The sequence below is a fragment of the Oncorhynchus kisutch genome, linkage group LG1 (assembly GCF_002021735.2).
Source record: "Oncorhynchus kisutch isolate 150728-3 linkage group LG1, Okis_V2, whole genome shotgun sequence".
Lineage (NCBI taxonomy): Eukaryota > Metazoa > Chordata > Actinopteri > Salmoniformes > Salmonidae > Oncorhynchus > Oncorhynchus kisutch.
Genome location: NC_034174.2, coordinates 33,338,315 through 33,365,080, shown reverse-complemented (window position 1 = coordinate 33,365,080; position 26,766 = coordinate 33,338,315). Strand labels below are relative to the sequence as shown.

Below are 26,766 nucleotides of genomic sequence, written 5' to 3'. Positions count from 1 at the left end.
GGAAAGTACATCTGGGTTTGGGTGAAAAGAGAACCTCTCATTTTACATGATATGTTGCTGCAAGAAGCATATTCATTCCAAAACATATGGTGAAGGAATGCTTATACTGTAGGTAAGATTGAAGGTGGTTATGATAAATAAAGTAAATGCAAAATGGTGTGGTATTGATTACAACATCTCTTTATGGTAATGAGAATTTTGGTATGTCCCTAGACATCCCTTTCTCTCGCTCTCCCTCACTTTCTCTCGCTTTCCTCAGAGGCTGCTGGAGGAGATGGAGGGGTTGCTGGGCTGCTGGCGGGGGCTCCTCCTACCCCTGACCTCTGACCCTGAGCTGTCTGTCCAGGCCAAGCACCTGCAGAAGACCCTCGCTGCCTGGGGGGCACAGACCTCGGAGGAGATGTTGAAGGTGCTGCTTCCACATGCCTTCCCATGTATATCATAAAATATCACATTTGTCTATAAAGCCCTTTTTACAACAGCAGTTGTCAGTGCTTTCACCATAACCAGGCCATGACTCCAAAGAGCATGCAGAGGCACATTGGCCAGGAAGTACTAAAATAACTTATTTTAACTCTGTGTGTTCCAGGCTGTGCTGTCTGCCTCTCCTCTGCTTTCCCAGTCCCAGCTGCAGTGTTTTGCCCAGGGAGTGTGTGTAGAGCAGGGGAAGCAGTGTGTGGACCTTCTGCAGACCGCTGCGGCTGTACTGGCAGAGAGGCCCGAGCCAGAAGGCCACGTGGTGCTCATCTTGGACAAGGTTGGTTTCTCTCGCACTAGTCTTGCACACAAACACTTTCTCCCCACTCTATCCAACACTCAAATCGACTCTAGTGTGCCAAGCAAGATCAACGTACAAAGCAAAACAATGCACACTCTTTGTGTAGAGGAGGATTGGGGAGAGTCTTGCATAACGTGAACACATTGCCTGTGAGTGTGACTATTGTGGTAAAGCCAGGTGCAATGTCGGTCTTGTCCTCTCCTGCAGTACCTCCAGAAGTTGCCATGGGAGAGCATCTCCTGCCTCAGGCCTTGCTCTGTCACCCGTATGCCCTCTCTACACTCACTGCTGGGCCATTGTGCTCTAAAAGAGGTCAGACCACACACCCATTTGGCCCAAATTTATTCCACAAAGATTAGTTGTTAAAGTTGAATACTGATGTCTGCATGTCTCTCCTGGCCCTCAGTCTGACCTGGGTGGTGTCCTGAATGGAGGTGTGGACCCTAAGCAGGTGTTCTACGTGCTCAACCCTGACGCCAACCTGGGAGACACAGAGGAGCGTTTCAAACAGTCGTTCACCAGGTGAGTGCAGCACCAACGACACTGTTTGAGGGCTTTAATTGTCTTCCTCGTCTGTGTCCTTTAGAATTTGATGAATCTCTGACACTCGCTCTGTCTGTCCTAAGTGAACAACATTGGCAGGGTGTGTGCGGTGTGGCTCCTGACCCAGATCAACTGCAAGATGCAGTAACTGCCAAAGACCTCTACATGTGAGTCTAGAAGGAAGTGAAGTGTCCTGTTACGGAGAAGATATATTAGTTATCGTTCAAAGCATACCCTACCAACATGCCTTTAGGCTTAGTTGTCAATGAATTGCCTTATTACACAAACAAATGTAGTTTAACATGAAGTTTGACTGTCTTTAGTGTGTGTTGTCCACTTGTCTTGCATTATGCTAGCTGTGAGATGCTTTGAATTTGTGTCACAAATCACCAGACCTTACTTCACTTGTTTCTGATTACTTGGGTGCTGAAGAGTCTGGCTCACATGCCTCTCACTGTCTCTGTAGTTACGTGGGTCATGGGGCGGGAGCGCGGTTCCTGGATGGGCAGAGGATCCTGAAGAAGGAGATGAGAGCTGCCTCCCTGCTCTTTGGTTGCAGCAGCGCTGCTCTGGCTGTACGGGGGGAGCTGGAGGGGACAGGAATCATCCTCAACTACCTCATGGCTGGCTGGTAAGACTGGTGCACACACACCTGTAAAGATTGAGACACCATGCTTTCTTCATCTTTTTTTGTTGTTGAAATAAATGCAAATGTTAGATGCTGTAAGGGCATTTCATGTGTTCTGTTTTACTGCCATACACTGACTAAAAGTCCTAGATTAACTTGCCTGTCTGTTTGATTTTTGCCTGTGTGATTTTGACATGTATATCATGCCTATCTGTCTCTTCTCTGGCCTGCAGCCCATTGATTCTGGGGAATCTGTGGGATGTGACGGATCGGGACATTGACCGCTTCACCAAGGCTCTGCTGGAGTCATGGCTGTCTGCAGGTCCTGGGGCTCCACTCCTGGACCACATGGCCTTGTCCCGCCAGGCCACACACCTCAAACACCTCATAGGGGCAGCACCCGTGGTCTACGGCCTCCCCATCCATCTGCGCTAGGATAAGAGGACATCTTGACAAACACACACAAAGCCATTGATCCCCAACACATGAATTGGATATGATTTTAAACTTGGCTGTATTATCTGCTTCACAGGGCTGCTGCCTTAAATGTCAACTAATGTTGGTGATCCTTTATTTTTTAAATTTTGGATATGGTGAATCGTTTTAGATATATATTAATTAATGCATTGTGTACATGAATGTATTAAGTCATGCTTGTCAATAAAATTAAGTATTTGCCAAACAATCCCTGTGCTTTGGTGTTGAAAGGAATTGTATGTATGCTCCAGCTCAGTAGGGGGCAGTATGTCACATCTTCACCTTTGTAATGGAAAGGGCGTTTTCTCAACCTGGAAATACTTGTACTGGAAGGGTCATTTCTCACATTTTCTAACATGGCGGTGAATCTGACAGAGCTTTCTCTTCCTCAGTTGGAGGGACTAAAGACTCAACTTGAGCAGGTAACACGGCGATATTGACTCTTTCTAGTCGTAGTTGAAATGTAACCTTAAGCTGGGGGCATTTTCTATTAGCCCAAGTGTTTCCTTGTCCCAGCCCAGCTGATTAGCTTGCTAGCTAGCCAGTCATGCCATCTGAGTTACGTTAGCGGTTCCATATGTAGCTTTTTTTGTCGTGCTTAATTTACTTACCTACTGCAGTGCTTAATTTGAGCAGGATCCGGCATCTCTCAGTTTTGTACCTCTCACTTTTTGCAATGTAAGAATTATAATGCGATCAAAGTTAATTCGATTACGTTATTTGTTCATTATCCTGCACCAACAAAAAAACGTCATGTGAAAAGTACAATTTCAGCTCGGGCCTAATATTCTAAGAATTTATTCGGTTTGGGCCGGCCCCGGTTTCTGGTTTGCGCAACATTGTACATTGTAACTCAACTAGAGTTAGATTTGTATTTATTTATATGTGTATATATATATATATGCACTGATGGACATGATTTGCAGCCTGCATCTCATCTCTCCAGCTTTGCACTTCATTTACAGTGCAATCGGAAAGTATTCAGACCCCGTTGAATGTTTTCACATTACACGTTACAGCCTTACTATAAAATGGATCAAATGAAAGCTAACTCGATCTACACACAATACCCCATAATAACAATGTGAAAAAGTTGAGAAAAAATAGATACCTTATTTACATAAAGCATTCAGACCCTTTGCAAACTCGGGTGCATCCTATTTCCATTGATCATCCTTGAGCTGTTTCTACAACTTGGAGTCCACATGTGGTATATTCAATTGATTGGACATGATTCGGAAAGGCACACCGGTCTATATAGGGTCCCACAGTTGACTGTCCATGTTAGCACACAAAAACCAAGCCATGAGGATGAAGGAATTGTCCGTAGAGCTCCAACACAGGATTGTGTCACGGCACAGATCTGGGGAAGGGTACCAAAACATTTCAACATTGATGGTCCCCAAGAACACAGTGCCTCCATCATTCTTAGATGGAAGAAGTTTGGAACCACCAAGACTTCCTGGAGCTGGCCAAACTGAGCAATTGGGGGAGAAGGGCCTTAAGAACCCAATGCACACTCATCTGGTCTGAGAAAACCAAGATTGAACTCTGGCCTGGATGCCAATTGTGACATCTGGCAGAAACCTGGAACCATCCCTACGTGAAGCATGGCGGTGGCAGCATAATGCTGTGGGGATGTTTTTCAGCAGCAGGGATTGGGAGACTAGTCAGGATCGAGGGAAAGATGAACAGAGCAAAGTACAGAGATCCTTGATGAAAGCCTGCTCCAAAGCGCTCAGGAACTTAGTCTGGAGCGAAGGTTCACCTTCCAACAGAACAATGACCCTAAGCACACAGCCAAGACAACGCGGGGGTGGTTTCGGGACAAGTCTCTGAATGTCCTTGAGTGGCCCAGCCAGAGACTTGAATCCAATCATATACATGTAAGCCAAGCTTGTAGCATCATACTTGAGTCTGTAATCGCTGCCAAAGGTGCATCAACAAAGTACTGAGTAAAGGGTCTGAATACTTATGTAAATGTTTTCAGTTTTTTTCTATTTTTATACATTTGCACACATTTCTAGAAACCTGTTTTTGCTTCGTCGTTATGGGTTATTGTGTGTAGATGAGTGGGGGGAAAAAACAATTTAATCAATTTTCGAATAAGGCTGTAATGTAACAAAATGTGGAAAAAGTCAAGGGGCCTGAATACTTTGCGTATGCACTGTATTTTCTTATAGAATCATTCCCGCGCAAAGAGTCCTAGAGGAGCTGCAACACCCTTGATTAATTGAAATACATTTGCCAAAGTTATAGGCTACTGCTGTGTTCATAAATAAAATAATTCAGAAAGCCTACTATACCCTGAAGGCCTATAATTTAGCCACAAAGGATCAATAGCTTCTTAAAAAAATAAATAGCCTAGTTGTGAATTGTAGCCCAATAACAAGGAATAGCCTACAGTCAGGAACATGTGGCAAATCTGTCAGTGGGGGGAAAAAAGAATGTATACAAAACAGGCATTTCACAGGATTTCAAATACAATCGAAGGGGAAAAGGTTGGAGAGTAAATGGCTCCTGCAGAAAAAAGAAGACCATCTATGTTGTAGGCTACCAAAATATTTGATCAACTTCCAAATATTGTTTTACAAAAGAGGGAGGCTTTTGGCAAAAAGGTATCGGCCATCACCAGCAAGTGAGCTGCGCATCATTGGGCGAGTCAGTGAAACTGGAAAGCATTTTTACGAGTAATTTCCTCCTTACATCGTAGCCTACAATATGTCTCCACACACCTAGACCAAGGTTATTGATGGATTCAAGACACGGTAGTTTTTATTAATCTAATTTTGTCAGTGTCAAAGTAGCCTGCCATTTCAATTATTTGTGTGGTATTAAAAAATATTATCCCAAAGTCTCCAGTCATGTAAAATGACGAAGAATTGCTTGAAATGCGTTTATAAAAAGGTGAGATTTTTCCTGGACCCTAGGCTACTAAAAATGTTCCCAATGTGTGTAAATTCTGTAAGTGCCTCTACTGCTCTATGCCACTATGCAAATGTGATGATATGCATGCAATGCTTTATTATAAAGGTCCTTTTTTTGTGTGCTTTCCGGTACCTCAGAACTCCCCCAGGTCACCCCCCTCTCTCGCTCACTTTTTGTTCCGGTACATATCGATTTACAAATTAAGCACTGCCTACTAGAAAATACTAGTCTGCCTGGTCTTATGTAGTGCCTGACACATTTTACGAGAAGTGTTCATAATGTAAATAAGTTGTCTCCATTTATTGCCAGCATGCTTGCTACTCTGGTAGCCAGTTTGCAGCACAACGCTTGCTAATAAATGTTTTGGAACGCTGTCAACTAGTGTCCATTCATTAGGAAACAAACTTAGCATGATCTCAGCTTCCACAGTTTCAGTTTATTTCAGGCCAGTATTCGTATAAGCATTCAATGCAATATATTTGGGCCAGGCGTACTTAGTTCATCAATGGTCATTAATGAAATTACTGCAAAGAATGTGTCTGGTGTCTGTCTGATAAGTTGGATCATCAACTGGTTCTTCCATGTTTTGCAGGAGACAGAGTTTTTGACCTCTTCTATAGGTCAGCTCAAAGTTGTCCAGACGAAATATGTAGAAGCTAAGGACAGTTTAAGTGTCCTCAACAAAAACAATGCAGGTGAGCTGCTCAAACTACCTTGGTTTGTAATGGACTTTTTTTGTAACTTTATATGCATTCTATGCTTTTGTTTTCTATGGAAGCTTTTATAGATACAAAAATCAATTGATTGAAATTATCTTTGCAGATCTCACTCCACATTAGTGTTTGAAAGTATGATACACTTAAATTGTTAACTTACATTTTACCTTTATTTTTTTCTGGTCCTCCTTTTAGGAAAAGAATTGCTGGTGCCCCTCACAAGCTCTGTATCCTTATGTTACTGATCGGCGATGCCAAAAAAACAAGGGTTTCATTAGACTTTTTCATTACTCTACAAACATACCAGGAAACACATTCTCACATTCAACATTCTTGAGGACTAATTTGAGATTGATTGAAAGTGCATTGTTAAATACAGTTTTGAATGTAAATGGGACCACAGCACCTTCTCTGCCATTATATTGTTGCAACCTTAACCCAGTGTTTCTTAATCCTAGTCCTGGGGACCCGAATGTGGTGCATATTTAAGTTTTTTCCATAACACTACACACCTGATCCAAATAATAATCTTATTATCAAGCCATTGGTACTGGGTCTGAGTGGAATCGGGTGTATAGTGTATAATTTGCACCCTTTGGTTCCCCAGGACCGGGTTTAAGAAACTGCACTTAACCCAATACCAAGTCCCTCTGTGGCAATGTTTTCCATTAACTGTAAAGCATAGCCACATACATAGAAATAAAAAAGCTAAAAGTCCCTCGTCTGTCACAAATGTTGAATAAAATTATATTTGAACTTACTCTGCCCGACTGTCCATGGGGTTGATCCTTCAGTGGGCTGAAATGTTTGTCAAAATATCCACAGGAAAATATTATTAAACAGACAAGACGAAAGTACATTCATGCAAACTAACCGAAGTCTTGCAGGTGTTAACATGGTTTTGCTCATGTGCCAGGTGATGGTATTTCAATGGCAGTACCAGCACTCTAAAAAGTTGGGTAAATAATAGTTTCCTGTGAAAAGTGTATACAATTTGGACCCATTGAAAGACCAACCACACAGACAACCGGTAGAGTAAGTTCAAATGTAATTTTATTCAACATTCTGGCTTGTAAAGAACTTTGACTGTATACCATGAATTGGTATCACAGTCTGACTTTTCTTAGGAAACCCAAAACCAAACGACCACGTCGAGATGTTTTTAGACCTCTTGGTGTAACAGTTAAGGTGTTGGCTTGACAGTCGCTGGAACCAGGTCCCGTTCGTGGCTACGCTCCGATTTCACTACATTTGTGTCAGAAGTGGGATGGTGCCTGTGAGGCCACTGGGGAGACGTGTATACATGAGGGACTTGGTATAGAGAAGTGTGGGGACATGCTCTCCCGAAGTTTGGGGGTAGTGTAGCGACCTTAACCCAACACTTAGTGACCTCGTCAAGAGGTTTCGATTTCTTGACATAGCTGTTAAGGTGTTGGCTTGACAGTTTCTGGACCAGTGTTCGAGTCTTTGGGGGGGCTACCCCCAGAAATCGCTATAATATGTTCAGTATGCTTTAATTTAATAGTATTGTTGTTGAAGTTTCCTGTTGTGTTTTTTAACATCACTTGCTATTAGATGTACGTCCCTGGAACACTTAATGACGTGGAACATGTCTTAGTGGATGTGGGGACTGGATACTACGTTGAAAAGGTGGGCAGAAAAGTAATTGATAATATCCTTCATTATACAGTCGACTCATGATTTGCTCTTTGGGTAAGTACTCTGTTTATAGTTTTCCAGTCCCAATTCAATTTGTTTCCATTTAATTGCTCTGTCTGGGCACGCTTATCTTCCAACTTAGTGTATGCTGACATGTCCCAACACTTTGCATTTATCAGGGTTGTGTTCATGAAGGCACAACATTTTCTTGTTTTTTTAAATTCACGGATATTCAGGGGCACACCAACACTTAAGACATCATTTTAAAATGAAGCATTTGTGTTTAGCGAGTCCACTAGATCAGAGGCAGTAGGGATGACCAGGGATGTTATCTTGATAGGTGTGTGAATTGGATCCTTGTCCTGCTAAGCATTCAAAATGTAAAGAGTACTTTTGATGTCATGGAAAATGTATGGAGTAAAAGTACATTATTTTCTTTAGGAATGTAGTGAAGTAAAAGTTGTCAAATAGTAAAGTACAGATGCCAAAAAAACTACTTAAAGTAGTATTTTTACTTAAGTATCTAACACCACTAAGTACATTTTAATTGCATGTTAGTACAAATATTTGGAAATCTGAGTTTGAGCCTCATTTGAACTATCTCTGCAGAATGTCAATGATACAAAGGAGTTTTTCAAGCGCAAAATAGACTTCCTCACCAAGCAGATAGAGAAGATTCAGCCGGCTCTGCAGGAGAAATATGGCATGAAACAAGGTAACACACACAAAAGTTTGTATTATATTAAGTATTTATGTTAAATGCAATAAAACCTCACTTGTATAGTTCATGTTGGTCATTCCTTCCTGTCTTTGTTCTGTTTTCTAGCTGTGATTGAGGTGATGAACATTAAGATCCAACAGCTTCAGAGTCAACAGGCGTCACAGTCGGGGACCACCAAAGCCTAACCAGTTGAAGATGGGGCTTACACCAGTCTGCTTTGGTTCTTCATGATTGGGGGGGGGTTGAGTTACTGAAAACAAATTCTGCATGAACTGTTAATGGGTTGAGCCAAGATAAAACTGGGCGAAAGACAAAAATGTACTCTACAAGCAGAACCTAAATTTGTGCTGCCAACACTAGAATGGTGAAGGGCAGCCAATGTTAATGTTGTAACAAACTCTCCTGGAAGTCTTTATTTTTGATTCAGTTTATGTTCATTAGCCGGGTTGCAGAAATATAACTGAAATGTAGGTATTTATTTGTGTACCTTATGTTCTGTGTAGCAGTTTTTGATGCTTGTGTTGCTATAGCAATAGTTAATTTGAATAATAAAATAGGCTCCTCTGGTCATTGTCTCAGATTATAATTTCTGTTGACATGAAGTCTGCAACAAATATTTTGAATGGAGAAAAACATTTGTGGCCTCCTATATTACACGTGTCTTTCAGATTTTGCTCAATGACTATGGTTCACTGAAACAGTGCTTATCGCGAGGTGCGGGTGACCTGCGGAGTTCTGAGGTACCTGAACGCATTAGCTTCTTTAAAAAAAAACTTTATTATAAAGCATTGAATATATATCATCGCATTTGCGTTGTGGCATAGAGCAGTAAAGAGGCACTTACAGAATTTACACACATTGTGGCCGAAAATTGTAGCCTGGGGTCAGGAAAATCTTGGCTTTTATAAACTCATTTCATGCAATTCTACGTCATTTTACATGAATGAAGGTTTTGGTGTATTAAAAAAAAATTAAACATCACACAAATACTTGAAGTGGCAGGCTACTTTTGACACTGAGAATCTGAGATCAATAAAAACGACCTTGTCTTGAATCCATCAATAGCCTAGGTGTGAGGAGACATATTTTAGGCTACGGTGGAAATTATAGTCCTAAAAATGATTTCCAGTTTCACTGACTCGCCCAATGATGCGCAGCTCACCCGCTGGTGATGGCCGATAGACTTTTGGCACAAATGTATCTCTTGTAAAACAATATTTGGCAGTTGATCGAATATTTTGGTAGCTTACAGAGATGAGAGTTGCAGGCTCATGTCCATCAGAGCGGGTAGAGACATGTTTTATGATATCTCTCATTCTGCCGTGAGAGATACTGGCGCGCTTCTCACACAGCCACCACCAAACAAAGGTTACAATGTTGCGCTAACCATAAACCCGGGCCAGCCCAACCCAAGCAACTTTTAGAATATCAGGCCCGGGCTGAAAATCTACTTTTTCACATTACGTTTTTTTGTGGGGGCAGGAGAATTAACGAGGAAGCAACGCGAATTAACTTTGATCGCTTTTTTAAAATAATTTTTACATTGCAAAAAGTTACAATTATTTTTCATGCCTCGAGAGGTACCGGATAGGGTGTGTAATTTAACAATAGGTTCTAAAACAAAACAGTCCAAAAACAGAGGTGCTGGATCCAGTTCCGGCATGATCCTGCTCAAATTAAGCAGTATACACCTAAGTGGAGGTTTTGGCATACCATGGGATTGTTGTATGGTCATTTTTTAAATGCATTTGAATATTTTTCATTTTAGGATTTGAGCAAATAGTAAAGATACGTTTCATGTTCCAGCAGTGTACTGTAAAATGGAACCTGGTGTGCGTTCTGCAAGACGCACCGTTTTAGAACGTTCAGATGGAAACAGGCTATGTAGAACAAACATGCCTCTGACGTCGAATTTTAACGAATCACATTCGGCTCTATTCGTGGTTTTATCTGAAACGTTTCGTAACTGAACGTTGCCCTGGAAGCGGAAGTGTGCGGTCCACGTGGTGCGATGTGCTGTTTTTGAGTTCATTCATTTCTGGCATGAACAATGGAAAATAACATAATTCAAGACTAGAAGTTAAAAACCTAGTCTAACCTAAATCAGTTAGCTAGTTTATTAGTCCGTGTTTTCTTGACTATCTAGTGTAAAGTGAATACATGTATTGTATAAAATATCAAATAATTTGCATTGCAAACACTTCAGTGAATCTGACTACGCTAGCTTGAGTGAATCTGACTCAGAGTTGCCTGATGAAAAGTACAGTAAATACCAATATGATCAAGGAAAACCGATGGAACATACCCCCAAATGCCCCTGCGTGCATGGAGAAGCATTTGGACTCGGTGCAGTACAGGGCAGGTAAGCAAAGTCACAGCTAGTAAGTGATGCCTGCCTTGTGTGATAACGTAGGTCCAGACACTTGGCATGTAGAAAGAGCTAGCTAGATACCGCAGCACGTGGTGGTGTCGCGGGAATACTGTTGTATAAACCAGATATTCGATGGCTTATCACATACGTTTGAGTATCTATGGAGCTTGCATCATTAACAGCAACAATGACTGCCCCTAGCCTGATAGATAGGTAGCTGCTAAAACGAACTTGTCACTTCGAAGAGATGTCGCCTGTGTCCTTTAGCTAGCTATCTGGCTAACCACCTAAAGTATAATTTAACAATTGGAGCTAGCTATGCGTTGATTGTAAAATGACCTGTCAAAAGACACACCATGGCGTTAAGCAAGTTAAAATGGTAGATTCCCTAAAAAGAGAAGAGCAAGCTAGCTAACTTGGCTACAACTGTCAATTAAGACGTCACTGGCGTCCAGGCTACAGGCCGTGTTTCAGCAGGGACCAAAAAACGTTATTTTCTGGGACCCAATCATATGGCACTTTCACACAAGACCTCAGATGATTCAGCTATTGACATTTCTCTATTTTCTTCCCCCTAGATGGCACCCTGTTGCTGGGGGCCTCCAGTCTGACGGGCAGATGCTGGCTTGGCTCCATCTGGGTCTACAGTGACCCCAAGCAGTCTCCCAACGAGGGCTTCTGCAAGGCTGGTGTGCAGACAGAGGCTGGAGTCACAGAGGCAAAGTGGGTTTCAGAGAGGGGCGTCCTAGTTGCATCTGACTCTGGTAAGTAGGAATGACAGTTATTGTTACTCATGCATATCATATTCAGCTGTAAATATGGCTGTTCAACCACAGAGGGAAATATCTGTTAAAGCACAATGATTACATTTATTTCAGGCCACATTATCACTTAAGATTACTTGGTATACAACAGTGTGGGTGCAATGGGGTTTGACTGGTGTCTGGGTGTTGTAGGTGCTATTGAGCTGTGGGAGCTAGCGGAGGATGAGAGTCTGCTGGTGAATCGGTTCACTAAACTCGAACATGATCACATCGTCACCAGCGTGAGCCCTGCTGGGTCAAACCACGCCGTCAGCGGCAGTATGGACTGCCGGTCAGTGGGGGGCATTCTTTGATTGTGTTTGTGTGTGTCACGCACATCTTGTATTTTGGATATGACATATAACAGACCCTAGGCCCTCCGTGTGACCAGCCTGGCTTTGAGTCTGTTTTAACAGCTGCAGGTTACGGAGTGTTTTGCAGCCTAGTATACGTTTCCCGGTAAATATTTAATATAATTTTGTATGCTGTGAACGGCCTATGTTTTGCTCAGTTCTTTCTCTTTTCTTCATGCTGCAGAATCAAAGTCTGGGACCTTAGTCAGGGGGAAGTGGTCAGCACGTATAACGGTAAGGAAACTCTACATCTTTATATCACTGTATCTTGAGCTGCACAGTGACTCCACTTTTAAAAAGTGTCAGTTACCATTTTTCTCATGTTTTATATAGCCTGTCTAGTTAATCGTTAGTCCAAACAATTGCAGAAGGTTTTGTAAATAAAACAAGTTTCTATTGGACAAATTCAGGTAGGTCCCTAGGTTCCATTTTCTTCCGTTTTAAGAAATGGTTTGCTCCAGAATCTGTATAATTCATACGTTCCTGATCTGTCTCATGTTCCACAGCTCACTCTAAGCCAGTCACTTGTGTGTCCTGCAATCCATCCGATGACTCCCTCTTCCTCTCATGTGGCCAGGTAAGAGCCAAGACTGATTGGAGGGTTGTCTGTTTGAATCACTTGTTCAGATTGGAATGATGTGTGGCTTATATATTGTGTGCTGTGCTATATGAAAGCTAGATACAGTAGTAGGTTGTAACTTACTGTACAATGGAGAACCTAGTAACAGTATGAAACTGTTAGTACACAGTCTCTCATTTCTCCATTCCCCTTCCCTCAGGATGGCCGTCTGTTGCTTTGGGACAGGAGGAAACCCACCAAACCAGCTTCTAGATTAGGTGAGTAGAACCAGTCTGAACTGCACAGCCAGCGAGGCAGCAGGGTTTTTCTGAGCCAAGATGCGTGGACTATTCAGTTGCCAGTTGATTGACACCTGTGATGTTAATCTTGGATTGTCAGTGGGTCTTGTAGTTTTTCAGTATTGGCTAAGGAGTGTCGTTTTTAAGGCTGCCTTTGATTCTGTTGTCGAAGTGTACGTCCACGAGTAAAGCAATATTATACAATTCAATTCTGATATCCGCATGTCAGGTCACTGCAGTAGAAACTCACACCAACATGTCCTTGATAATCAATGAGGCTTGTTTCTATATTTCCTAAGCAACTTTTCCAGCAATCCTCGTAATTTTAATAAAGCTGTGTTAGGACAATAATTGTGTACATTTTGTAAACATCCACACCTCAAAAGTTTCCTGACTTCTGCAGCACACCAGAGTACCCATTCACTCTGTTCAAAGTACACATTCAGTGCATGTGAATAGTCTATTTTTGAAAGCATGTACATAGTCAGGTGCATGTTGCTCTGCTAGGTGCTTTCCCTGCTAACTTTGGAGATTTGATCTTGTCTCAGAGGTAGAGCCCAGCTGTTGCCCTACCTCAGTGGCCTGGCATCCCCACCACAGGACCACAATTGCCTACGGTAAGGACTAGCACTACATTTACCGTAATGCATAGTGGTCCAACCACGTCATTGTTCTAAAAGATCAATCTTCCAGGCTTCAATGATCGATATTTGTTGACGATTGTGTTGGGTCAGGTGACGAGCTAGGACGCGTGACTCTGAAAGACTTTCAGGGCACAGAGCCTGCCCAGACGCAGAGCACCCACAGCCGTAGGGTCTCCAGCCTAGCCTTCTCCTCACACAGGTAAGCACCAGCTCACCTCACACACATCCATAGCAGTAAGTGGTTTGTCAGACTGGGCTAACACAATGATCTCTTACCTTCCACCACAGTGCCCCCTTGCTAGCCTCCATCAGTGATGACTGCTCTGTTGCTGTGATGAATTCGGAGCTTAAGGAAACGTGAGTCCCAATATCTATGGGCTTTTGTTCACAATCTCTCCCTAGCTGATCCTTTTGGCTTGTCAACTCAGCCCTATTAAATTAAAATAGTACATCATTCACCACTTAATAAGGTGGCTCTGCTCTTCCTGTCCAGGTTGAGAGACAGGAGGCACCAGGACTTTGTTCGGGGTGTCTGCTGGGCCCCTGGTGGTTCTGACACACTGACCACCGTGGGCTGGGACCACCAGGTCCTCCACCACATCACAGGACAGGATGGACCGGCCACTGGTGACTCCACGTCCCCACCGTAGACCCACCACCCAGCCTGGGTCAGGGGATAGGGGAAAGGTGGTGGAAGTATGGTGTTTTGTAGAGGGGGGGGGGGATTTGATGGGTTGGCATGAGGGTAGAAGTTGTCAATACCCACCACACTGGAACAGAGAACAGGGCAGTGTACTGATGGTTTCCCCCAATCCTAGTCTCAAAGTACCCATGTTCATGCAGGTTTTCTTTCCAACGGATTTATAAATCAATTCTGTGTTAAGGTAGTCAGCAATGTACCAAGTCAATCAGGATGTTTTCTGCCACCAACTAAGAGTAAAGCTAAAATATTTCAGCTTTTTTCGTCCTGCAGCTATCACGTTGAGGCAGCAAAGTCTTGCGCTGCAGATTTGCGGTTCATCCTGTTGCTCGTAGCGATGTCATACGCCGAGTCTCAGTTCTAGGTTTATTAGCCACTTGTAGGACATTACCTGTGGTGTGCAGTTGTTTGTTCTTGGGGAAATTAACTAAGTGATGGATTGGGGTAGTTATCGTGTGGGTTACTTGAAGACTTGGGTTTGGGAATGCTGCCAAAGGAAATGGGAATCTTTAATCTAACGAACCCATCTGATCACGTTTATAGTCCAACCCCATGTAACCTTTGTTTACCCACCCAGGGTGCTGTATTACGTGGCATGTAAGCCAGTCTGAGAAGTGTGAGCCACTGGCTCTTTGGATAACAAGATTATGTGGGTAAATTGGATTTACTAGTCAATTATACAGTGGCACATTCTGATATAGCTGGTCTGGAATAACCTGGTTCAAGTTGTGACCACACAATCAATGGCATGAGCAATTTGTTTTCCAAATGAATGAAGAATTTATGTACATTTGAGAAGTCTATAAATCTTCACTTCAGGGCATGTTTGGATCAGTGCTTCCATTCCATATTCTCCCTTGTCCTTGGCAGTTTCTTTTGTTTAATGTTCTCATTTCTCTCACACATGTGTACCAGAAACAGAAAGCGCTGTCCTTAACGGTTTTCTTCTACACAAAGGCGTTCCTTGGATTGTATGTACAGTACATGTCTGGTGGTGCTTTTTGGAAGTCGGAGGAGTACATCTTAACTGACATAATCAACTTTTTCCATTCTTCAATAAAGTTTGTGTCTGAATACTGTATATTTGCGAGGTGATTTTACTTTTCCAAACGCATGAATCTCACTATACTTTCAGTCTTCAGTAGGAAATTATTCTCAGACAATTTGGTGGAAACAATTCATGACTTTAAAAATAGATTTTATTACATAACCCCAAAAAATAACCAAACAAAGGAGTGGTCTGTGCCCTGGTATATTTGGCATAATTTTATGTTACAAGGAGAAATCCAACAGACCACCACATGAAAGACAATTCAGGGTAATTATAGTTTCAATCGTTAATTAATGTGGTGTTTTTTTGCTGCTAAAACATTCTAAAAGGACATGACCAAAATTAATGTCCACTTACACTCGTCAGGAGACATGAACACTATTCTTCCTCCAATGTCATTTACCAACCCTTAAGTTTTCTTCACATCCAGTATTTGATGCATCGTGGTTTTAATTAGATTACATTTGGATGGAGATTTATATGAGCAGCTTTAATAATGACTGACGCAATAGCTAGACTTCAGCCCAAATGTAAAAGTACATTTTTATATGTCATTGTGGCAAATGCCTGACAACTGTTTTGCTTTTATTTAGTGATCCATTGTATGGAACAAGTTTAGTACAGTGAACTATATAAAGTATGTGTGTTCTAAATGTATTCTAGTAGGCTACATTTCAATTCCGTATGTTGTTAACATATACAGTATATACAGGTACTGTGGCACTCAACCTATAAGCAAAACAATTTGTACGTCCTTTTATAATAACATCCTGTATATATTAAGACTGGCAATTCACTGCTGCTAGTTTGAAAGCAGATTGTGCTTTTGTTTTTAAATCTATTAGGTCTGCCTAAGATAAATAAGGCAATGTATACTATCACACACTGATTAAACTGCAGCAGTCAAAGATACTGTTGAACAGAGTACTAAAAATCATTGGAGAAAGCCAGGAACCCCTCAGTGACGTCTATAAATAAATATAAAATAGTGAGGAAGAAGTGGGAACAAATAGCCTTGGACATTACGCACACACTCCATGACCAGTATAGCCACCTACCCTCAGACATAGATCTCTGGCATACACATCTAAGAGGGCAGCTTCTAGTTTTGTGCCAACATCCATAAAACTCAACTCTTGTATTTCTTGTTTTTATTTGTATCTACAGTACCAGTCAAATGTTTGGACACACCTATTCATTCCAGGGTCTTTGTTTTTTCTATTTTCTACATTGTAGAATAATAGTGAAGACAAAACTATGAAATAACACATGGAATCATGTAGCCAAAAAAAGTGTTAAACAAATCATAATATACTTAATTGCATTCCAGGTGACTACCTCATGAAGCTGGTTGAGAGAAGGCCAAGAGTGTGCAAAGCTGTCATCAACGCAAAGGCTGGCTACTTTGAAGAATCTAAAATATATTTTGTTTTGTTTAACACTTCTTTGGTTACTACATGATTCTATATGTGTTATTTCATAGTTTTGATGCCTTCACTATTATTCTACAATTTAGAAATGAGTAATAATAAATAAACTCTTGAATGAGTAGGTGTCCAAACTTTTGACTTTTACTGTATGTGTATATATAGCCTGTGATTGCATAGATTGCTCCTAATCTATTACACTGCTATTTTGTTATTTGTCTTGTACAGACCCATCACCACACATATAGTTCCCTCTCAGGAAATAAAAGTTATTTTAATTGAATTGAATTAAATTGTATGTGTGGTATAATTTGAAGTTGGCTCCTCATGATGAGACCCCTTTGCTGACAACAGTTATTGGTTGTTTGGTTCCGGGTCGTACCATGAAAGTCATTCCATATGCCTGCTTTGACTGTGGCCCATTGCTAGAAAGTAGAGGAAGAAAAAAATATTAGTTAAACACTTATCAGGTTGTTCTTGTCACATTCATCAATACATCTAGCTAGCATCATTCTTTACTGTGTCAAAACATGCAATTACGGACACTCCTAGATAAAACAAAATTATGCCAAACTTGTCACAACACCCTAAGCTTAAACAATAAAGTTGTAACATTTTGTGAAAAACTCAAACAGACAAAGATGAAGTAGAGAGAGCAAGGCCTACCTGATGGGTACTTTTGATGGAGCTGACAAACCCTGAGAATTCTTGGCCATTTTAGTCTCCAGCTCCTTCATGTCCAGGCCTTGTGTTCTGGCTGACAAGGTGGCATTCTTGCTCTTTGCGGTGATAACAGGGGTCTTCGGGGTGACCCTGGGGACAACAGGGACCATGGTCTCCTCAGACAAGGGAGAACCCCAGTCATCAGAGTCTGTCTTCATGGACAGCATTTTGTTGTCCATTTTGTGGTCCATTTCCAGCATCTTCTTCTGCAGGATGGTCAGGAGCGTGGCCTGGCTGGCTGAGAGGGAGGAGGACGCCTGGGTGGGAGGTGGCTTGGGTGTGGTCTGAACAGGTAGCTTGGGTTTGACCTCCATGACGGGAGGCAGGAGTTTGGGAGGGCTTGGAGGTTTGGGTTTTGGAGGAGGGGGGGGCGCAGGGGAGGGAGTTTTGACAGGAACGATAAGGCTGGCAGTGGGGGGCAGGACTGGAAAGGCAGGGGTGGGAATGGGGTTCAGGACCTTCTTCGGGGGAGGGTCAGGTGGAGGCGAGCTTGGGGGAGACTCCACGACATCATTATGGTCATCAAATTCGGGAGGGGGAGGGAGTAATGGCAAGCATAGGTCCTCCCTGTTCTCTTCATTCCTGACAAGGCTAAAGGGGGAAGAAATCCTCTGCTCTCCACTTTGTTTCTCCACACCCTGAAATACTGGATTTGCAATTGGCCTCTTTTCCACCACTGACTCAATGATCTGGGGTTTTGCTGGAGTCTGGATCACCACTGGGGGCTGCACTGGGACCACAGACTGTGGATTATCTTGTGAGGTCACCGAAGTGAATGAGGTGGACCTGGGGATGATGGTGAAAGAATTGGGATTGGATTCGCTGTGCTGGATGCTGGTGGATAGCTCATTACTCTTTGTGCTGTTTTCGCGTGACAAAGTGGACCTGTGCTTCTCTCGCTCTTTAGCCGCCATGAGAAGAGCCAGGGGGGAAGTGGCAGGACCCTCCCTCGTCCCAGTGACCGCACTGAACTTTAGGTTGCGCAGTTTACGGTCCAGCATTGGACTGAACTTGCGACTCCGGTTTGGAGACACTTTGTGTTTGACCTGGCTAGCCTCTATGGTTACAGGGGCAGTGACGACCTGAAGCATTGGTGATGCTTTAGTGGGAGTTTCGGCAGGTTTGTTGATAGCCTGCTGTGCTAATAAAGGCAAAGGCCCCACTTTCACTTCCTTCTGAGTCTCAGGTGGGGTGGGTTGGGTGGGGTGGGGTGGGTTAAAATTATCCTTTAACTCCTTCAGGTCTTGCTCCAGCTGCATCCCCGAGCTGTTTCTCCGGGCTGGCTTAACTGGCGGTGCCACAGAGGGGGCTGTCCCATTGACCAGGACAGAGTCAGTAGACCCAGGGTCATGCAGCAGTAGGATCTGCTTGTGCTTATTTTCACCTTCCACCTGCCTATCTAGAATGCCGGTCTTAGGAACACTGTAGAGCTTAGCTGTGTTCTGGGGGTTGAAGCTGGACGGTCTAGGGTTCTGCACAGGGGTGGCTGGAACCTGGGGGAGTTCACACATAATGGGGATGGAGGACAGCCTCATTGGCTTTGTAGGCGGTGTCTTCAGGGCTTTCAGAGCAGCTTGCCTCATGTCTGTAGGGGGCTGTGGAGGGGCAAACTTTGGGGGCTCTGTGATAACAGGGACAGTGGTTGGTGGTGGTGTAGAACTGGACAAAGAGGAACTAGAAGCACTGGAGGAAGTTGACGGGGGCTTCGGAGGGGCCATAGGTGGAAGTTTCATGGAGGTGAAAACATTCTTGTCCCCTTCAGAGGGGGCAACTGATGATGGTTTTGATGGGGGTTTTGGAGGGGGCATGGAGGGAGGCTGAATAGAGTCGAGGTCACCCAAGAAATCTGGTGGGGGAGGGTTGAATATGGAGGGAGGCTGAATGGAGTCGAGGTCACCCAAGAAATCTGGTGGGGGAGGGTTGAATATGGGTGGAGGGGGTGGGGGGGGCATCGAAGGTGGAGGTGGAATAAATATCTCGCCCACCAAATCAGGTACAGATACAGCAGATCCATTGGACAACCGTTCACCGTTTACTATAAAGAGAGAACAACCATCAGAGACACAAGAAAGTACAACTATACTGAACAAAAATAGAAACGCAAAAACATCAAAGATTTTACTGTTACAGTTCATATAAGGCAATCAGTCAATGAAAATAAATGCATTAGGCCCTAATCTATGGATTTCACATGACTGGGCAGGGGAGCAGCCATGGGTGTGCCTGGGAGGGCATATGCCCACCCACTGGGGAGCCAGGCCCAGCCAATCAGAATGCGTTTTTTCCCCACAAAAGGGCTTTATTACAGACATAAATACTCCTCAGTATGGAACATTCATGGGATTTTTTTTATTTCAGCTCATGAAACATGGGAACAACACTTTACATGTTGCGTTCATATTTTTGTTCAGTGTATTTTGTTATTGATATAACTTATTGTTTAAGTAAATTATTTAACTTTTAGTTATGGTGAAACTGATTAAATTATATCTGATCTGTACCCTCCCGCTCTGCAAACATGTTTGTGAATGGCTACTTGGATGCTTTCTAAAGTGTTATTGTCCAAGACCTTAGACAAACATTTACCTGCTCTATATAGTTCAGCCTTTACGAAAACAGAGTTGCTTTGAATTTGTGATCAACTAGATCTGTCTAAAACCAGCACTAAGGCTTAAATTCACAGGAGTGTAAATAATTTAGCTACACAACTTAACTCCGGTATACACAGGACAGAGACCCTCACCTGCCCCGTTGATCTTTGGTCTGTTGAAAGGGGGGGGGACAGGAACTTTGGGCGTTGGTACATTAAACCCTTGTACAACATCAGAGGAGGACTGTGGGAAATAAGGACAAAATACATCAGACTGTTGACGTTTCACTCAGATGTCAGGCTGTAGAGATTGTGAAAGAAAGGGAATGGATTGGGGAGCAGAGATAGCCCACTGGGCAAAAACTAGTTGAATCAACGTTGTTTCCACATAATTTCAACCCAACAATTCTATGTGATGACGTTGAATCAACGTGGGAAACTGATTGGATTTGCAGGTTAAAAGTTGAAAAAAGAAAGTCCAATGAGTGTGAAATCTTTGGTTGATTTCACATTGAATTCACGTTAGTTGACAACTCAACTAAATGTAAATCTAACACTCAGGAAACAAACTGGTACGTCAGTGGTGTCAATTGCCAAAGACAGAGGAATGCCAGGCACATTCAATATGAAGGGCTTTTCATTAAAAAAAATCATATATATATATTTTTTAACTGTAATCATAGTCTGGGCTTCCCAGCAAATGGTATCCTTTTCTATAATGGCAAAATCCTCCTTGTGCAGTTTGAGGCTACAGGATCTCTTACATAGTCTCAAAGCCCACTGAGCACCCCCCACCTGTAATGATTCAACAATAATGTCCTCCATTGCTATACTGTATCTAACCCCTTTCCAGACACTAGCTGCAGCTTACTGGCCCAGTTTTTGGCCTTCTTCAAAACATTGCTGCCACTGTCATGCCACTGTCATGCCTCATCCACAGACAGGGTGTAGTGTGGGCAAGGCACAGGCAACACTCCCATCTTTTCATTGTCATGGCTCATCCACAGACAGAGCGTAGTGTGGGCAAGGCACATGGAACACTCCCATCGTTTCACCTAAACAAACATTAAGTGGGTATGACTACCTCTGAGAAAAAGGGCTGTACCGTCATGTTGCTGCCTGCTTGTGTGACTGACTGTTCTCATCAGAGCCGAAACACCTCTAGAAATAAACACAGACTGTTTTGACACAACACAAGCCCTACAGACAGAACAGAGATATGCCCTTCCAAAGCTGATAGGACTGGTCAGAATCACCCTATATACAGTAGGGACTGAAAGTCACTCCTTAGGACCTAACCACACCTTGACCAGTGTAATTACCCAATACTGGGCCCGAGGGCCTCCAATCTAGCAAAACAATCCAAAGTACGGTTCACCCATGTAACTTTAAACTGTAATCGACTTACTGCCCTTGGCCTTATGGTCAGGCCGCAATCACTTGGTTTGTTTATATAGAACTTTCACATGGTACACGCTATATCCAAAATGCAGAGGACACATCAATAACTTTCATTCAGCTGTGGGAATATTAAGTCATTCGTGGAAAAGGTTCAGGTGTGGTCCATTCTCAAGAACCCTCAGTTACACTGTATCTTTAAAACAGCTCATGTGAACGGAACACCTGCCTTATTTAATGCCTTAAATATGTCATGAATGCAGACTTCATAGGGGCAAGCAGCTCCTTGCAACGGCACAAACATTTGACAAGAAGCGAAGGGTGTGGCATTCAATGCGGTTTCTGATCCGCCTTAATTTCTTCTTTCTTTCCGTGACTCACGGGTGAAAGTCAAAGCAGTCAATCCAAACAGTCAGTTAGAGCAGTCCAACCCCTGTGCTGCTGGGTGTGCCACATCTAATACATGCCAGTGGAGCAGTCACATAGGACACTCCCCTTTCTGAGGTAGGCTTTCATACCTACAACAAAATGACAACGTAATACAACCTAAAAAATTCAGATACGGCTGGTATTTTCTGGGACACCATCTTGGGACACCATCTTGAATAGAAGGCACATGAGCTAGGCGCCATATGCCAGGTCCCAGACTGTACAATACCCAAGATTGTGTAAATCAAAGGTAACATTCTTATAGTAACTGTGTCCCCATGAGAATGTCTAAGTAAATAGGGTGTGAATTTCTGAGGACAAACTCTCTACAGAAATGACTTGAGAGGACTGGGTCAACACCCAAACAAATAGCATGCATCCTTGTCACATGGATAGCCCACTTGCAAATACATATGGGTTACTCCTTCTGTCATACATGTGAATAGCCTGTGCAAGTGAAACCTGCCGGTTAGAAAAGTATGCTTTCAAAGTGACAGGGTGTGAGTGATGGATGGGTCTGACTGCAGTGGTCACACAGAGATGAATGATTACAGGAACACCCTTCATGAGGCAATGCAGATTCTCTTTCAGGCACCACAAAGACCTTGTTAAGAAATAATTCACAATTTAGCAGACAGTTATGCAAATGTGACGTAATATGGGGCCTTCGGCATTCGCAAGAATTCGCAAGACAAGCCCGGAAACAAGTTCCATGTGATAATCATCTTGAAGTGTTAGAGAACAATATCTAGATTGACAAAGCTTGATCAGTCTCAACAAAAGGTGCAACACCGTCTTGAGTGTAGAAATGTAGATTTGAAAGCTATTAATATTTCCGCACATCATGCAGAGTTACTGGAACTTACCGTGAAGTGCTTTACTGTGGGTCTGTTCCTCACTTTGGCAGTGCCTGATTCAGGAATGGCTGATGAATCCAACACCAGCTCAACATTGTCTGAGAAAAAACAAACACACAACCCACCACTTTAGTCTACAGTATAGATAAAAACCAACCAGTCTACCATTCAGCTGATCAGCACAGCTCTGGAAGGAGATACAGTCTGGTGACTGCAAAGTTCAGTAATTAGGCATGTGCATAATAACAAGTTAAGGCTTAAGGCATTTTGTCTGCAGTTCTCAGAATTACTGACAAACTATTATGTGATGTTATGCTGTTTACTCTGTCAGGGGGATTTCTCTTGTTGACAGCAAATTAGCATTTAGGTTACAACTATTCAAGCTTACAACTATTCAAAGCAGTTCAATGATTGATTCTAATCAACAGAAGAGGTTGTCACCTTATTGCTCAAACACTGAAGCCTAAAATCATGTAGTTCCATAGAGTACAGAATACAGTGCTTCTCACAGCATCCATGAATCCCTATTTACCAATGGAATGTCAGGTAGGACATAGAAGTGTGGTGCAACATTCATAACAATCCCAGGGGTCATGAGTCATGAGTGTTTATAGTTCATCAACACTGACCTCAGGTTATTCAAGATATGTTTTTTGGGCTGAGGTGGGATTGAGGCATATAGAATGGGTCTAAATTAAAGATGGCGTGTGACACACACTCATTTGGAAATTAGGCCACTCACCACCTGATTGATTTTCAAGTGAAATGTGACTTTTCCAGAGGTGGTCTATAATGTCTGTAAGTTAACAGGCTTTGACATTACTAGATAAAGGAAAAAACATATCTGTAACTACACAAAACACATCAGCGGTAAATTTGTTTCTGTGGAGTAACTCTTGTGATTCTGTATGGCTCAGTCAGCCATTCCAATGTTAGGCATGTCACTGTCAAATAACTAACTGATGAGAGACATGTCATAAAGTGACTGCAGTTAGTGAGACACTGGTCATGCTCTGCACTCACTTCAAGCACTGAGACTCAGACTGATATGACTATGAACAAAACATTATACAGCCCTTAAAAACAAGTATGGAAACAACAGCCAGTGTATAAAGTGTTTTGGCATCCACAGTTACATTTCCCAATGGGGCATAATAGGCATTTTCCTATTGAACACCGGCATAATGTAAAAATACAAATATCCCATCCAGTGGGATATAAATATCCCATCCATGTTTGCACTTCGCAACCAACCACCTCTCCATTGTTAGAGTTCTCATATGAACAGTTCAGCAAAGTTTTCATAACTCTATGGCGTTTATTCATATTTATGTTTTAATTAGTCCCAACTCCCCAAAGCCTGGGGAACCCTTATGTCAGGTCGTCGTGTTCTCCTTTCAATATAACGACTCTGGCTCAAAATGATACGGTATTTGATCAGGGAGCAGTCTGTTTTAACATCTCAATAGCATACCTACTGGTAATAATATGTATAATGTTGTATTAATTTTTGATACAGACATAATCGCAAGGAAAAAACGTAATTCCTATTCATGTGTGCATTTAGGACACATCTTTTCACTCACTTATCTGTCACAATAACAATTGCAAAGATCGGGACAGTCGTCAAAGAAAGAATGTTGATCACATGATAAATTAATAATGAAATTGTTCGTTTTATTTAATTGTTCAATATATGACAATAAACACTTACCCATCTCCTTGATTTTAATATTGGTGTCGAAAAGTGATTGGTTCTTTCGACCCCCAAAAAACGTTGACTTTTTCATTTTTATGTCCTATTGGTAGGCCTATTATCCAAACGAATCGTTAACACATGATGTTAAGCAGGAGCTTCCATAGACAGGCGTCAAAAACGTATTAATCTATTAATTCGGCTTAACGACAGGTGTATTACTGAATCCTCTGATTCTGTGAAAACTTCGAGAGGGAGAGAAAATGGCCACCGCCCCCTCTCCTGTGCCTCCCTATTTTGTAAACCGACAGGTAAGGCAGAGAGAGAACAAACACATCATGCCCCAACCCTGTGCCTCCCAGCCAGCACGCCAACAATGTTTGACAGCAACATTCCAATGTCATACAAATCTTTCCAACTGTCCTCTCACTTCCCCCTGTTATGTCTCATTGTGGGTGTTGATGTGCTTGTTCGATATAGCAATAGTATGATTGTTACTTTTAAAAGAACAGTGTGAGTTACACTCTTCAAGCCAAGGGCTGGTCATGATGAGAAGGTGTAAACCCCCATAGAGATACAGTTGGCTGTGTAACAAGGGCCTGCTCTTCATTATAATCAAATTTGATTTATGCTGGCCGTTAGCAGCCAAAACCCAACATGTTTTACAATGGTGAGAGGCGAGTGTGTGAATTGAGGACCAGAATTAGTGTAGTGCAAGAGGTTTTCCTTGACCTGGTCCTGTTGGTTTCCTGCTCAACTCCGTAGAACAGGTTCTGTCGGTTACTAAGAATTTTTTTTTTTTTTTCCATGATTTGATTTCCCTCCCGTGGCCCATTGCTGAATCAGAGTAGTGCATGATTGGTCATGGTTTGGTCTCTTGGTAACTGCCACAACACAGTTGTTTTGTAGCCAGAGGAGGATGATGAACAAATGGAGGGTGGGCCCCCCTGTGTCTGGTTCCTCTCAAGGTTTCTTTCTTCCAGGAATACTTTTTTTTTTAAAGTTGGCACTGTGCAGCTGCTACACCCCATGGCACAAAAGCATTGCTACATTTGTCCTCGGATATATGGTATAACATAGGCCAGGGGTTCTCAAACATTTTGGGGCCCAGGACTCCTTTTGTGATAGCAAATTCATCAGGGACCCGCTCATAATCAGAAGAAACTCGAGTGTTACGTGGGTCGGAGCAGGTGAACCCAAGTGCAGACTCAGACGAGGAGACAGGGATAAAGTAACTAAGGTATTTATTGAAAAGCAGGGGGGAGTTGGGGTGCAGGCCTGAGGCTGAGGCAAGGGGAGTAGGGGCAGGGTAAGCAGGCCTGGAGCGGAATCCAAGGAAGCAGTAGAGCGGGTTCCAGGGCAGAGAAGCAGGACTGACGAGACAAGGGACTGGAGACAGGGACCAGAGTCAGAGCAGATGGCACTGTAGCAGAGAGAAATGCAGCGTCAGGCTAGGGGAAAAACAGGCACAACATGATAACAAGCGCAGGCACAACTGACTTGACCTGAAGACTGACTGAGCAGAGGCTACGAACTGGCAGCATGGAAGTGGCAGGGCTGAGTATTTGTAGAGGCCTTGATTATGGAACAGGTTGCAGCTGGTGGGGATCTGCTCTGCCTCCAGCACACCTGTCTCCACTCACACAATCACATACACACAGAGCTCGAGGGAGAGAGCACTGGGGGAGTGGCAGAAGGTTAGGGAGAGTTTTACTATGACTTGGATTAATCCCCTCTACCACACGGAACCCCACTAATCTACTGACGGAACGCAAGAGGTAGCTAACAACAGACCTCCATCCTATGCTAGCTTGCTACCGATGCCCTGGCTAGCTGTCTAAATCACCAACCAACCTCTCCACTCACCGGACCCTTTTGATCACTCGACTAAGCATGCCTCTCCTTAATGTCAATATGTCTTGTCCATTTCTGTTCTGGTTAGTGTTTATTGGCTTATTTCACTGTAGAGCCTCTAGTCCTGCTCACTATACCTTATCCAACCTATTAGTTCCACCACCCACACATGCAATGACATCTCCTGGTTTCAACGATGTTTCTAGAGACAATATATCTCTCTTCATCACTCAATACCTAGGTTTACCTCCACTATATTCACATCCTACCATACATTTGTCTGTACATTATACCTTGATGCTATTTTATCGCCCCCAGAAACCTCCTTTTACTCTATGTTCCAGACGTTCTAGACGACCAATTCTCATAGCTTTTAGCCGTACCCTTATTCTACTCCTCCTATGTTCCTCTGGCGATGTAGAGGTGAATCCAGGCCCTGCAGTGCCTAGCTCCACTCCTATTCCCCAGGCGCTCTCTTTTGACGACTTCTGTAACCGTAATAGCCTTGGTTTCATGCATGTTAACATTAGAAGCCTCCTCCCTAAGTTTGTTCTATTCACTG

At 42.9% G+C, this 26,766-nt stretch overlaps 4 protein-coding genes across 4 annotated transcripts in view; 3 read left to right on the top strand and 1 right to left on the bottom strand.

Moving 5' to 3' along the window:
- The window catches only part of espl1 (extra spindle pole bodies like 1, separase), a 28,803-nt gene extending 26,169 nt beyond the window's left edge, over nt 1-2,634 (top strand). Inside the window, exons 26-32 of the mRNA XM_020489856.2 lie at nt 260-409; nt 590-757; nt 986-1,090; nt 1,185-1,300; nt 1,405-1,488; nt 1,788-1,952; nt 2,183-2,634. Coding sequence (XP_020345445.1) covers nt 260-409; nt 590-757; nt 986-1,090; nt 1,185-1,300; nt 1,405-1,488; nt 1,788-1,952; nt 2,183-2,384 — 990 coding nt within the window. The 3' untranslated portion in view covers nt 2,385-2,634. The remainder of the gene's footprint in view (nt 1-259; nt 410-589; nt 758-985; nt 1,091-1,184; nt 1,301-1,404; nt 1,489-1,787; nt 1,953-2,182) is intronic.
- Nucleotides 2,635-2,729: 95 nt separating this feature from the next.
- pfdn5 (prefoldin 5) lies at nt 2,730-9,018 on the top strand. The gene is made up of 6 exons (XM_020489868.2): nt 2,730-2,848; nt 5,947-6,049; nt 6,266-6,297; nt 7,646-7,720; nt 8,339-8,444; nt 8,556-9,018. The coding sequence occupies exons 1-6, from the start codon at nt 2,783-2,785 to the stop codon at nt 8,633-8,635; spliced, it is 462 nt and encodes a 153-aa protein (XP_020345457.1). The 5' UTR covers nt 2,730-2,782; the 3' UTR covers nt 8,636-9,018.
- Nucleotides 9,019-10,255: 1,237 nt separating this feature from the next.
- Nucleotides 10,256-15,260, top strand: wdr77 (WD repeat domain 77). The gene is made up of 10 exons (XM_020489882.2): nt 10,256-10,812; nt 11,400-11,585; nt 11,778-11,916; nt 12,162-12,211; nt 12,484-12,554; nt 12,757-12,814; nt 13,384-13,452; nt 13,570-13,678; nt 13,768-13,836; nt 13,973-15,260. The coding sequence occupies exons 1-10, from the start codon at nt 10,704-10,706 to the stop codon at nt 14,127-14,129; spliced, it is 1,017 nt and encodes a 338-aa protein (XP_020345471.1). The 5' UTR covers nt 10,256-10,703; the 3' UTR covers nt 14,130-15,260.
- A 100-nt stretch (nt 15,261-15,360) lies between these two features.
- LOC109895851 (proline-rich extensin-like protein EPR1) lies at nt 15,361-24,673 on the bottom strand. Its single transcript, XM_020489895.2, has 5 exons — nt 24,369-24,673; nt 22,664-22,752; nt 20,124-20,214; nt 17,324-19,415; nt 15,361-17,082 (listed from the first exon to the last, which is right to left on the bottom strand). The coding sequence occupies exons 1-5, from the start codon at nt 24,442-24,444 to the stop codon at nt 16,983-16,985; spliced, it is 2,448 nt and encodes an 815-aa protein (XP_020345484.1). The 5' UTR covers nt 24,445-24,673; the 3' UTR covers nt 15,361-16,982.
- Nucleotides 24,674-26,766: the final 2,093 nt, after the last annotated feature.